Source organism: Arachis ipaensis, chromosome B10 (assembly GCF_059453495.1).
Source record: "Arachis ipaensis isolate K30076 ecotype BB chromosome B10, ASM5945349v1, whole genome shotgun sequence".
NCBI lineage: Eukaryota > Viridiplantae > Streptophyta > Magnoliopsida > Fabales > Fabaceae > Arachis > Arachis ipaensis.
In genome coordinates, this window is record NC_142435.1 from 19,753,293 (window position 1) to 19,768,060 (window position 14,768).

Here is a 14,768-nt window from a genome sequence, read left to right on the forward strand (position 1 = left end):
CTTCCAGCTTCTTCCAAATGAAACACGGCTTCTTCTTCTCTCCGTAGCACAAGCTACTTCTTCTCTCCGTGGCTGCTACTTCTGCTTCTTCCGCCGCTGCCGCTGCCGCCGTTGCGTCGCACAATCTCTCTCTGTCATCCCTTGCGTCGCACGAGATCCCTCCGCCGCCGCTCTCGTCGCATCTACTCCCATCGTCGCAGAGCTCTCTCTGCCGCCGCTCTCATCGCATCTGCTCCCTCTGGCTCCTCTTCCATCTAATCTCAACTCGCTCCCTCAGTTCTTCTCGTAACCATATCAAATTTCAGGTATATATATCCTGATTTTGTGATTCTATTCTTCGTGATAAATTTTAGGGCTCAATTTTTCTATGACAGATTTAGGTTTATCATACTCTACTTTTGTGCTTTGTTTGAATCTACAGGTTTACTCTAATTTTGATGAATTATTTTCTGCAATCGAAGCTTTTTTGACCTAAAATTCATGGTAGGCCATTGCTTTCTATAGTTTTTAACTTTCATAGTTTGATATTGATTTTGATGACATTGGCTCCTGGTAAACTAATGTTCAGAGAGCAGCAACTGGAAGGAGACTATCGACAGCTTCACTCGCGATTGAGGACTCACTTGGAAAGTATAGCATTTTATGGTGGAGAAATGAGAGAAGAAGCCCATATTCAACAGAAGTTTAAGACCTTGGTTAGGCATTTGAGTAGTGTCCTACATGACCATTGGTGGTTTGGCATGATTCAGGACTTTTTATTGAAGTACTTTGGTGCTACAGTTGCTGTTATTCTGATAATTGAGCCTTTCTTTTCTGGCCATCTAAGGTCTGACAGTTCAACTTTAGGGCATGCAGAGATGCTAAGCAATCTAAGATATCATACTAGTGTTATTGTTTCCCTATTTCAGTCACTGGGAACTCTTTTTATTAGTGCAAGACGGCTCAATCGACTCAGGTATATTAAATCTGTCATTTATCCTTTTTAGAAGTTGATATCGGTTTTTATTCTTGGTATGTAGGCATATGTTATATACAAATCCTTGCAAAGTTCAAGCCTATATATTCTAAGTAAACTATATATTTTATAGTGGTTATGCTGATCGCATTCATGAGTTAATGGCTGTATCAAGGGAGCTAAGCCTGGAGAATGGGAAATCTTCACTCCAAAGACGAGGAAGTAGAAGTTTCATAAGTGAAGCTAACTACATTGAATTCTCTGGTGTCAAGGCAAGTGATTTCAATGAATCATCTATACACCTGAACTTGTCATTATGATTTTGTTATTATTTTGATATTGATGCTGCTCCCAAAATTCAGGTTGTAACTCCCACTGGTAATGTCTTAGTGGATGACTTGACTCTTAGGGTTGAGTCATCTTCTGTATTCATCAGTAGTTTTGCATCAATCTATCTGTCTTATTTTAATGTTTCTTTCAGAAAGGAGAATCAGATTCACTTAGAAAGTTCCCTTCTAAATCTTGTCCTTTAAGATACGGAACTACAAAGATTCAAGAAGATGCCCTCACTCTGTTTCAAGCTGCATTATGTGAATTTTTGGGCTTTTGCAACTCTAAGACTCATGGGAATGAAAATAACAACTGGGGAGTTACATCACTGTCTGTTTCTACTAGTAAGATTGTCCCCATACCATCTGTAAGTTTGAACTACTTCCGTTACAAATTTTCTCTCAACCTTAGAACAGTAAGCACATCATAAGGTTTTGAAATGCTTATTATAGCATTGATATATATTATCAATAAGCTATATGTTCAATGTTTAGGTGCATACTTGCTAGCTTACCCTTTAAAAATTTTTCTTTTCGCTGATCGTAACTCCTTAGCAAGTGATAGCTGTTTCTGTCACAGTGGTATTGAAATTTTTATCAAAACTGTATGTTTCCAGGGGACACATTCCATTGTAAAATATTTTGGTGGGCAAGTTCCATCTAGCTCATCATTTAATCAACTACTAGGCAATGCATTTGATGAAGCTGTACCAGGCAATGCATTTAGTCAGTTTTCTTAATGGAGTAACCTAGTAATGCTATGTTTATGCATTAAGTTGGCACCATCCTGTCTCAAAAAAAAAAGATGGTATTGTAATAAGTTAACAATGAGCTTCAAGGACCTATACCAATTTCTAGTGGCAGTGTACCTGGTCTTGATAAGTTGCACCATGCCAAACATTTGTGAGTCAACTCTTTTATTTTCTGCAATAAATGGCTTACTACTTTTTTAAAAGATATTTATCCAATTAGTGGGTAGAAGAGAAGACTGGTGGTCAAATACCTGCATCCACTGTTGCTTCTGTTTCCATTGAACTTTTTGTTCCTCTATTGATACAGAACTTCCCAATTCTACTTCAAATTCGAGTGATCAATTAATCGATCCTCTGTTTTTGTTTTTTTTCACTCTCCAGGTTGGAATTGAAATGCAGAGAAAAGCAACATTGCCGTCCAGGGACGCAAAAAGCGGCAATGCGAACAGCATGAGTAAGTTGTTATTATGATCTGAACCCTTAGGGGGTTGTTGATCAGTCTCTAAATATCATATAAGCTGAGGTGTTCCTTTATGTGTGCAGTATGGACTTTTTTGTTAGTTTAGGAGACCTAGTCTAGGCATGGATTTGATAACAAAGCTTAATATAGGTTATATTGGGTGGACTTTGCCTGGCCAGGCTCTACAACGGCATTTGTGGTGCTGAAGTTCTCCCTCTTCTGTTTGCTTGCAGGAACCAGATACAGAAATTTATGCAAGCATGTTGGATTCATTGAATGAATGCTTACAGGTTAGTATCATTAGATGATAAATATTATACAAAATTAGGGGGTGTTACACTCGAAGTTTGATACTTAACATTCTAATTGGAAATAAAATCTAGCTTCACATATATTAGCTAACATCATAAGTGATGCTAATAAAGCCAAAACTAAAAGGTTTTGTTTATTTCATGTTTCATAATTGATCTAGAATTCTAGATTAGGATATATATATATATATATATATATTTGTTGAATTGGTTATTAATCTGTTCAACCATTGCCCCTCATTTCCATGTGATAGTAAGTCTGCTCCACTTTGTAATTGTTGTGGTTTTTGTAGTCTTGTTTTTAAAAATAATCATATATTATTATGCAAGAATTTTCACTCCCCTTCACTATTAAGATGGATGCCTATTGCTTGCTTCCTTTTGAAGACTCTTTTTGTTGTCACTTATTTATTTTATAATCAAATTATTACAAGGAAAGAGTAATTCCTGTGTAGCATCAATCCAGTATGTGTTCTAATCTTTTTGTGTACTTCAGATTTCTGGGATGCTTTTGGATGAAAGCCAGGTCAGGTCCATTGTTGACGAGATAAAACAAGTGATCACAGCTAGTTCAAGTAGGAAAAGAGAGAGGGCAGAGAGGACCAAAGCTGAAGATTTTGATGCTGAAGAGAGTGAGCTGATTAAAGAGGAAAATGAACAAGAGGAAGAAGTTTTTGATCAAGTTAGTTGTTTAAATTCGTTTTTAAAAAATCTGAGTTATGTTGATTGCTGGACTACTGTCTTTGTATTATGTTTGTACAGATCAATTCTTTGGTCATCCTTTCAAAACATTTATGTGTCCCAGGTGGGAGAGATATTGGGAACTTTGATCAAAACCTTCAAAGCCTCCTTCTTACCTTTCTTCGATGAACTGTTATCATATTTGACACCTTTGTGGGTATGTTCCTCCCAGAAGCTGTCACTTCTCTTCTCTAATTAGTTTTTCTGTTGATATTAACTGCATTTTTATTATTGAGCTGGTCATTTAGCATTTTGATTTGGGTACTAGATCATACTTGAAGTATATGTAACTGTTTATACTTTTCTGTTTTCTATGTTTTAGCTGCACTGAATTGTAGTAATGGCTCTAAAATGTAGGATCTGTGTGATAGCAGCAATCTCTGACCATATTATTTTTGGAATATTCTTGAATTCTTCAAGTCACACTGTTGAAAGCTTTAGTTCAACGATGAATCTTCATTCTTGCTTTGGGAATTTAATTTGGATGTGGGTTATGTTCAAATAAATTGGGAGTTAGAGATGAGCCATTCATTCTGCAGGGTTAATTCTTCAGGGCAATAAAATTGCACACACACACACACACACATGAGCTCACATATTGCTTTTATATTAAATCATAATCTTTTCTCAACTGTTGGATATAGGGAAGGGACAAGACACCTGAAGCGAGGAGAATTGCCATTTATATTAAATCATAATCATAGTCGAGGCATTATTGGTGCTTTGTAATTCCTAAGGGGAAATTATACAAGAAAACTAAAATATATATTATTGCCATTTATGTTGGTAATAAGCTGCATAAATATTCGATCTTAATGAATCTGAGATATTTACAGTTTGAGGCTACTGCTTCATCACCAGTCTGCAGTTGATGCTGATCAATTGGAAGGGTCTGTGACATCTCTATCAAATTTGGATGATTCTGATTCTTCTAAATATCTAGTTCGGAAGAAGGTTCAAGAATCCTTGGAAAACTTAAAGGAGGAGGCAGTTGTTCCTAAAAGGTCCATTCGATGGGAACTTGGTTCCAGTTGGATACAGCATCTGCAGAAATAGGAAACATCAAAAGAATTTTTTATATGGTCGTTATTTGCATAACTTAGTATAGTTGAACAATATATTGAGTTTATGTTTTGAATTATAGTTGATGTATCAACACACTTTGATATATGGTTGTTATTTATTATAGTTGATGATCAATACATTTTGTTTATGTTTTGAATTATATTGACTTGCTTGTTTATAGTACTTTTCTTTTAGTTTGATAATACGATGAATTTGTTTATTTTTTGAAATATTATAAATATTCGAATACAAATTAGATAAAAAATTTATATTAAATTTATATTTATTTTGTATGAAAACAAGCTTATTTTGTAATTAGAAAAATAAAAAAAAATCTATTTTACCTTAATAAAGGATTTACAGACAAATTTTCTGTTTGTAATCAGAGTGTGAGATGATTTTGCAAAGTTTAAATTACAGATGGAAAATCTGTTAGAAAATTCGTCTGTAATTACAGACAAAAAATCTGTCTGAAAATCTTTCTGTAATTACAAACGGAAAATCCGTCTGAAAATCTGTCTGTAATTACAGACGGAAAATCCGTCTGAAAATCTGTCTGTAATTACAGACGGAAAATTTGTCGGAAAGTTCGTCGCCTTCGGAAAATGGATGGAGAATTTACAGAGGGAAAATCTGTCGGTAATTTTCCGACGGAAAAAAAATCTGTCGGTAAATAATTTTCGACGGGGCTTTTACAGAGGGACAAAATCCGTCGATAATTTTGTCGGTAACCAAAAATCCGTCTGTAATAAAGACTAAATCTGTCTGTAAATCTGTCTGTATTAAGCCATTTTCTAGTTGTGAAACCGGTTGAATCGAATTCAAACCGAACCCGTGAGCGCAACCGGCCCCGCATATAAATGAGCTAAAGCTCATTTTCTTCTCTAAGAACACAACAGAAGAAGCGCTAGACACAGGGAGAAGAAGAGAAGGGTATGAAACCCTTGTTTCAATTTCCAAACGCCGTAACCTCTCCGTTCAAGCTCCGATCGCGGCATCGTTTGTGGTCACGCGTCCAGCGCGTCGAACTCTACATTTCTGTCGGATCAATTTCACCGGTAAGTCCTAATTCTATCTCAGAATCTCTACCCCCTTTTTTATTCTAGAAATTGAGGCTTGTAATGAGATTTTGCCAAATTCGGTGTTCTAGGTCCGATTAAGCTTGCGGAACTCATTGGATTTGAGTTGCTGTGCGTATGGGTATGGTAAGGAGCACCTAAACCTTAGTCAATTTTGATTTTACTATGTAAAAACTGAATTTGGGATATATATGTGCATTGGAATTGAATTGTGGGCATTTGGAAGCTTGGTGGTGATTGGAGCTAAGATTGTGGTTGAATTCTCAAGCTTGTGGGGGCTGTATGTATAGCTAGTGTGGCTGCCTTGGACCAAACACGGTGATCGGCCAAAGTATGGTTTAGGTTTCGCGCGTTTAATATATAAGGCTCTGTGAAAACTTAGGCTAGGAAACTATATATAGGATAAGTTGAAATGGTTAAATGCATTAAATGATTAGCTTTGTGATGTTGATGGATAAATTGATGAGTGGACTTGTGTTGGAATTAATGGACATGAGATGTTGAAATTAATGAGAATGAGCTATTGATGTTAATAAATATGTGTTATTGGAATTTATAATGGTGAGTTGATGATATTGTTGGTATATGTTAATGAAATTTTGTGGTTATGGCTTGTTGATTGGTTAATGATGATTTATAGGTTGTTATTGATGAATTGAGGAAGTAAGTTAATGAATTTTAAAGTTGTAGCTTGTAATTAGAATGGTGGATTTTGGAGTTATTGTATGAATTTTATAGGATGGTAGGAGCATTAATGACTTAGTAGTTGGTGTTAATGAAAAGGGACTGGTTATGTTGCAAATGTGCAGGTTTTATGAGTAAAGGAATGTGAATTTGGTAAAATGGGGTTTGATATAATTTGGTAAAAAGTGATTTTCGATGAATTTTGGTAGTCCATAACTTGCTCCTCAAATTTTGGATGGAAATGCGGTTTGTTTCAAATAAAAGATGGTTTTACAAGCTTTTGAACGATATAAATTTTGTGAAAAATGGAATTTCGTAAAGAAATTTATGGATGACGGAAGTTTGGTGTAAAAAATGTGAATGCAGGTGGTTAATTTCTGGTTTTGCAGCTTTCTGGGTAATCTGTTATTTTTTTTGGAAAAGCGTACATCCACGCGTACGAGTGGCCCATGCATACACGTGGTGTGGCATTTTAAACTGCGCATACGGGAGTGGCCCATGTGTGCGCGCAATGAGCCAACATGCATGACCACGCGTACGCATGGTAAGGGAATGCGCGCGCGTGATACCTTTTCACACTACCACGCGTGCGCGTGCACGGGCACGCGTGGCCCCTGCTTGCTGCAAAATTGGATTTTTGTGTTTTAAACCAGATTTTCACTTCTAAACCCCCATTTTTATCCTTTTAAACATAATGTAGAGTACTAAGTCCAGTAACTAGGTGAAGCTAGGGAAATAGGGTACCTTGGGAATGAAGAAAAGAGAAAACCTGAGGATTTATAAGAAAAATAGATGGATATTAAAAGAAGTTATGATGCCATGGCTTGATGAATGATTAAATAATGATTATGAACATGAATTGGCTTATGAATGATGTTATCTGAGATACGAACTTCCTTGGGTAACAGAACCGTGGCTTGCCACCACGTGTTCCAGGTAGAATCTCGATACGTTGTTGACCTTACGTCGTAAGGGTGACCGGGCACGTATAAATTCCTGGGTATGGATAACCTCCATTGAGTGATATATGAATGAATGATTAAATGATGAATTTATGTGAAATCTATGCATAGACTCATGGAAATGCATGACGGGAGATAGTCTAAGGTTTTCGGACTTGTCGGGTTGGCTGGATAACCGACAGATGAGCTTCATCAGCCATAGGACAAGCATGCATCATATGCATCTTGTTTGTTTTTCTGCTGTGCATTACTTGGGATTGCCTAATTAAACATATATCCTGCTAATTGTTATACTTGTTATTTGCACTATCTGTTTCCTACTTGTGCGTGAACTTGTTTGGTTGTTTGTCTATGCTGAATCATGGATGATGGAGGAACGGAGGAAGGGTGGAATGGTTTGGTGTTTATGCTAGGTTTAAAAGTGAGTAAGTTTAGGAATGCTTAGATCACATACCCCTTTTTATGGCTTCTGCTTAGAAATTAAGTTCTATAATTGTATGATGGAGTTCTAGGATTGCCTCTGGCATTCCCAGGACCTTATTTATTATACGCGTGGCACCTTTACCATACTGAGAACCTCCGGTTCTCAACCCATACTGTGTTGTTGTTTTCAGATGCAGGTCGAGAGACTCCTCGCTAGGTGTCTGAATTCCTGAAGCGGAGTCATCCCCGAAACATTTTGGGTTTCTGTTTGTATATATATATGTACTTGAGCACTTAGTTTGTCTCCAAGTAATTAGACTATTTTGTTCCTCATAGAGGTTACCGGAGAGTTAGGGACTGGTTTCTGTAGTTTGGGTATCTGGGATACTTATGTATATATATGTAAATATTCTCCGGCCAGCCTTAGCTTTGCAGGCTGAGTCAGGAGCTAGTTTCACTGTATTTTTGACTCTCTTTTCGTTCTTTCATTCATTTATATCTTGAACCTTTAGGTTTCTTAGCACGCAAGTAATTCTATTCCCTGAGCGTTGCGCTTTTTATTTTGCGATTTTTGTTTACCCGTTTTTCAAGGCTCCTAGTATATTATCTCTTTTCGTTATTATATGTAAATATTTTCTTATTAGAGGTCCGTAACACCACACTACCTCTGTTCTACCACATAAGCGTAAAACTCTGTTTAGTAGGGTGTTACATTATGGTATCAGAGCAGTTTGTTCCTATAGAGCCCGAGGACGGACTGATTATGCTTCTGTGCATTCTCTGTGTATGTGTCTATGTGCTATTTGGATATCTAATTGATATGTGTAGCATACATGTTCGTGAGCATGCATTTGGGACTCTTAAGCACTAAACTTGAGATATTGAGATTGATCACCCTAATATCAATTGTTTGGTGTGAATAGGGACTAAATGTCGTCTCGCAGATCCGAGCGAGGTAACCAGAGGGAAAATCTTAGAACTGAACCGATGCAAACACTTTGAGATGGAAGCTCGGGTGCTGGTACAAGCAATGTAGGTCAATATTATAGATCTATGACCCTTACGGACTTCCTCAAGAGTGGTCCACCTCAGTTTAATGGAAATGCCAATGCGTTGGAAGCTGATCGGTGGTTTTGAGATGTGGAGAGGTTTTTGTACACTCATCATATTCCTGAAGTACAGTCGGTGGAAATAGTAACCTACATGTTGAAGGGAGATGCTCAGAAGTGGTGGCAGGAGTTATGTCATACCTTGCAGGTGGAGTTAACAGATGTCCCTTGGAGTAGATTTAAGACGGAATTTTACGGGAAATATTTCTTGCATGCACTTCGCACTGCAAAGGAGTTGGAGTTAATGTAGCTGAAGTAAAAAGATATGTCAGTTGCTGACTATACCCATGAATTCGACAACCTGTGCCATTTCTCAAAAGTTTGTCAAGGAAATCCAGCTAACTATGAGGAGTGGATGTGTGCTCAGTATGAGAAAGGACTTAGGAGAGATATCTTTAACTACGTGTATCCGCAAAAGCTAACGAATTTCACCGAATTGGTTAAGAAGAGCCAACTCGCAGAAGATTACTCCATGAAGTTGGCGAAGCTACAGGAAAGCTATGGAGAGACTGCTTCAGACGAGCCGCATAGGGCCGGGCTAGGTGTATGTTACAAGTGCGGGAAGCTGAGGCATATAGCTCAAGACTGTCCACAGAAGAAACGCCGGGATGCAGCCGAATCCGATTTTCAGACCTGAGGTAACCATGAACTAGCAGTTGAATTTCAATTCGTAATGCATGACAAGTTTTGATGATCATGGAGTCCGAGCCGATGGTTAGTCGAAGACTATTAGTTGTTGAGATGGAGTGATACTTAGTTAACTTAGAGGAGTGGCTAGGTTCTTGAAGGATAAGAGCCAGACTGACGCAGTGAAAGCAGGGTGGATTATACCTAAGGAATTGGAACTGTCGAGAGCTATGCGGAGTTACCGTTTGAAATCTAGTGACGTTAAGACTTCGAGGAAGAGGAATAAAGAGGATTCAACCTTTAGTTACTAATTAATTAAGAGACGTGTCAAGGTAAGACCAAATTCCTATACGAGAGAGTTCTTGAGACCATTCTTGAAGATGTACCAGAATTTTCACCTTAGAGAGAACGTGAGTTTGTGATAAACTTAGTGTCAAAAGCCGGATTAGTGTTGATTGCACCACAAGTAAAGACGTCATTATAATCGGTAAAACTCAGGACCGAGTTGAAGGGAGTACTGGAAGAGAGAATCTAAGTGTTTCTTTGCGAGAGCATGCCAACTAATCTTCACGACTTAATCTAACCTTTCTCTTATAGCTTACATTGAAAGCTCCATCTTGAATCTTTTTCTGTAAAAGTCCAATTCATCGTTCTTCCGAATTTGTTCTTTACTCGTATAAAGCTTGTCTCTTTTGAAATAAGCCTGAACTCATTTTAATATAATCGCATAATCTTTGAATCCTAGAAACCTGCGGTGCGTGGAGTTGCTCTCTTGTGGAAACTCGCATTCTTTTAAAGCCAACTAGAACCTATTTAATTCGGCATGCCTTATTCTTTCTATTCAAGCTTTGATTCGAACTTCTTTCCTGAGATGCAACTAGGTTTCTCTTCTTGTGCATTCCATTAATTCTGTACAACTCTGGTTAACTATATGCAAGACTTTCTTTTGAATTCTTGTGAACACCGTTCGTGTTACTCGTTCGTCTCTTTGAACATAACATTTCTTTGAAAAATCAACTCGTATTGGATCTTACGACGCGCATAACTCTTAGATGCAATTATTAGAGTATCAATCCTTTAGAGCAAGACTTTTGAACATGAAAATAAACCAGCGGCATTACTAGGGAATTTAAAACCTTAATCCTCGCCGATCGTACTGCTCGTGACTAAATAGATGCAAAGAGGTGCACCGTGTGAATGAAATACCAGGATACGATGGAAGCCTTCGAGCCATGGAAAGAAGATTGATCTTCATGCCAATGCTTGTATCATTTGAGCCTAACGAACCATTCAGGGAATGACTACGATGTATTATAGGAGGACTTAAGAGGCGTGCTGATGCGACATCGTAAGGTTGCAGTAGACGCCCTAAGCAAGAAGTTTCTAAGGAATTCTTGGACGTTAATTCCAAAGGAGAAAATGTTAGAAGAGTTAAAGTTCTAAGTTGGAGAGTGTGAGTGTGGTTGGAAGTGTCGGACTAAATCCATTGCTAGTTTACAACATGGTAACGATGAGATACGGGACGCGTAACGGGACAATAAGGAGCCACCATGGATATTGAAGTTTGGTAAACAAAAGGGAATTAAGAAGAGATTTATATGCCAAATGCCGAAATGGAGATCGTAAAGTCGAGGACTTAGGGAGCGCAATAATAGTGATGAGGAGCTACTAAGAGTATTGAAGCCTATTGAATCAAGAAGATACCAAGAAAGAGTTATGTGTCAAAATCGGGAGTTGAAATGAGAAACTATTGCCCGATGCTTACAAGAGAGGATTTTCGAGTTTACCTTGAGATTTCTAAAACATAGCACGAATCCAAGAAGACATTTTGAGTAGCCAGAAGTGAAGAACAAAGTGGCAATCTATGTGATTACATGTTTGACGCATGAGAAAGAAATGAGAGACCACCAGAAGCCATTCGAAATGCTACCACCGCCGAAGGTTCTAGATTAAAGGTAAAAGGCAATAGCTATCGATTTCGTAATAGATTACCGAGGTCTAGGACAAAAGGTGATGCTGTTAGAAAATCGTGGATCAAGTGATCAAGTCCATTTTGCCCATCAGAGCAAATTGCTTATTGGGGATATCAACGAGACTATACATCAGGGAGAAGGTGAGACTCCACAGTACGCTAAACACCTTTGAATTAATAAAAAACTGGAACATCAAACGTCTTAGTTCCTGAATTTGACAGCCGAGACAACAGAGAAAAAGTTACGCAAATCTGAGTTAGAATTCTCATTATGAAAGCTGACGAAAGAGTTAGGCAGATTTAAGAAGAAGACTTCTCAAGTTGGAAGGAAGAGGATACCTATTTCTGAAAAACTTACTTCAACGAACTAGAATCGGATGAGCAATAAAAAACTAAGAAGTTAAGACCCGCTAAGTTAGCCCATTTTAATTTTCAGAGAGTATTGAGGGTCAGTGGTGTGCCAAATAATTTTCTGCCGTACCTTTCGAATCTATTCGACGTACTCCATATTTCGTAACTTCTGAAACACGCTTCTAAAACAAATTCATGTCTTACAACCTAAGCCAGTTTAAATGAAAGTAGATGGACGTTTCGAGTAACAGGGTCAGCTTCAAGAAACTCGGAATATGCCGAAGGACTACCCACACCTCTTTTCAGATAATTGAATCTGAATTTTGAGGGCAAAATTCCTAATTAGGTGGGTAGGATGTAAACCCTGTAAAATTAGCAAATAATTAGTTAATAAATTAAATTTTAATTAGAAAAATTAAAAATGCAAAACTAATATCAAAATAGGATAGAGCTCTTCAAAACGAGAATTTTGATACCAATTTTGAGAATTTTGGCCCAAAATTGGATCAGATGGGTCGAACTGGTTAAACTGGGCCCGTGGGCCCAACCGGCCCAGCATATAAATGAGCTAAAGCTCATTTTCTTCTCTAAGAACACAACAGAAGCAGCGCTAGATGCAGGGAGAAGAAGAGAAGGGTACGAAACCCTTGTTTCAATTTCCAAACACCGTAACTTCTCCGTTCGAGCTCCGATCGCCGCACCGTTCGCGGTCACGCGTCCAACGCATCGACATCTACATTTCTGTCGGATCAATTTCACCGGTAAGCCCTAATTCTATCTCAGAATCTCTACCCCCTTTTTTATTCTAGAAATTGAGGCTTGTAATGAGATTTTGCCAAATTCGGTGTTCTAGGTCCGATTAAGCTTGCGAAACTCATTGGGTTTGAGTTGCTGCGCGTATGGGTACAGTAAGGAGCACCTTAACCCTAGTCAATTTTGATTTTACTATGTAAAAACTGAATTTGGGATATATATATATATATATGTGTATTAGGTGTGAATTAAGTATATATATGTGCATTGGAATTGAATTGTAGGCATTTGGAAGCTTGGTGGTGATTGGAGCTAAGATTGTGGTTGAATTCTCAAGCTTGCAGGGGCTATATGTATAGCTAGTGTGGCTGCCTTGGACCAAACACGGTGATCGGCCAAGGTATGGTTTATGTTTCGCGCATTTAAAATATAAGGCTCTGTGAAAACTTAGCTAGGAAACTATATATAGGATAAGTTGAAATGGTTATATGCATTAAATGATTAGCTTTGTGATGTTGATGGATAAATTGATGAGTGAACTTGTGTTGGAATTAATGGACATGAGATGTTAAAATTAATGAGAATGAGTTATTGATGTTAATAAATATGTGTTATTGGAATTTATAATGGTGAGTTGATGATGTTGTTGGTATATGTTAATGAAATTTTGTGGTTATGGCTTGTTGATTGGTTAATGATGATTTATAGGTTGTTATTGATGAATTGAGGAAGTAAGTTAATGAATTTTAAAGTTTTAGCTTGTAATTAGAATGGTGGATTTTGGAGTTATTGTATGAATTTTATGGGATGGTAGGAGCATTAATGAGTTAGTAGTCGGTGTTAATGAAAAGGGACTGGTTATGTTGCAAATGTGCAGGTTTTATGAGTAAAGGAATGTGAATTTGGTAAAATGGGGGTTTGGTATAATTTGGTAAAAAAGTGGTTTTTGATGAACTTTGGTAGTCCATAACTTGTTCCTCAAATTTTGGATGAAAATGCAGTTTGTTTCAAATAAAAGATGGTTTTACAAGCTTTTGAACGATATAAATTTTGTGAAAAATAGAATTTTGTAGAGAAATTTATGGACGACGAAAGTTTGGTGTAAAAAATATGAATGCAGGTAGTTAATTTCTGGTTTTGCAGCTTTCTGGACAATTTGTTATTTTTTTGGAAAAGCGTACATTCACGTGTACGCGTGGCCCATGCGTACGCACGATGAGCCAACATGCATGACCATGCGTACGCATGACCCACGCATACGCGTGACATGCTGTTCTCAACTACGCGTACGTATGGTAAGGGAGTGCGCACGCGTGCTACCTTTTCACACTACCACGCGCACGCGTGGCTCCTGCTTGCTGCAAAACTGAATTTTTATGTTTTAAACCAGATTTTCACTTCTAAACCCCCATTTTCATCCTTTTAAACATAAAGTAGAGTGCTAAGTCCAGTAACTAGGTGAAGCTAGGGAAATAGGGTAACTTGGAAATGAAGAAAAGGGAAAACATGAGGATTTATAGGAACAAGAGATGGATATTAAAAGAAGTTATGATGCCATGGCTTGATGAATGATTAAATAATGATTATGAACATGAATTGGCTTATGAATGATGCTATCTGAGATACGAACTTTTCTGGGTAACAGAACCGTGGCTTGCCACCTCGTGTTCCAAGTAGAATCTCGATACTCTGTTGACCCTACGTCGTAAGGGTGACCGGGCACGTATAAATTCCCGGGTATGGATAACCCCATTGAGTGATATATGAATGAATGATTAAATGATGAATTTATGTGAAATCTATGCATAGACTCATGGGGATGCGCAACGGGGGACAGTCTAAGGTTTTCGGACTTGTCGGGTTGGCTGGATAACCAATAGATGAGCCTTATCAGCCATAGGACAGGCATGCATCATATGCATCTTGTTTGTTTGTCTGCTGTGCATTACTTGGGATTGCCTAATTGAACATATATCTTGCTAATTGTTATACTTTTTATTTGCACTATCTGTTTTCTACTTGTGCGTGAACTTGTTTGGTTGTTTGTCTCTACTGAATCATGGAAGATGGAGGAGCGGAGGAAGGGTGGAATGGTTTGGTGTTTATGCTAGGTTTAAAAGTGAGTAAGTTTAGGAATGCTTAGATCACCTACCCCTTTTTATGGCTTCTGCTTAGAAATTAAGTTCTATAATTGT

At 37.8% G+C, this 14,768-nt stretch overlaps 1 protein-coding gene across 2 annotated transcripts; it reads left to right on the top strand.

Moving 5' to 3' along the window:
* Positions 1 to 4,773, top strand: LOC107622521 (ABC transporter D family member 1). Of its 2 annotated transcripts, none has more exons than XM_021113881.2 (10): positions 1 to 305; positions 422 to 483; positions 569 to 955; positions 1,089 to 1,227; positions 1,437 to 1,652; positions 2,418 to 2,490; positions 2,730 to 2,786; positions 3,304 to 3,489; positions 3,613 to 3,705; positions 4,385 to 4,773. In XM_021113881.2, the coding sequence occupies exons 3-7, from the start codon at positions 654 to 656 to the stop codon at positions 2,774 to 2,776; spliced, it is 777 nt and encodes a 258-aa protein (XP_020969540.2). In that variant the 5' UTR covers positions 1 to 305; positions 422 to 483; positions 569 to 653; the 3' UTR covers positions 2,777 to 2,786; positions 3,304 to 3,489; positions 3,613 to 3,705; positions 4,385 to 4,773. The 2 variants fall into 2 exon arrangements, with proteins under 2 accessions (XP_020969540.2, XP_088362835.1); XM_088506709.1 differs by having other exon boundaries at positions 4 to 305; positions 4,193 to 4,773.
* Positions 4,774 to 14,768: the final 9,995 nt, after the last annotated feature.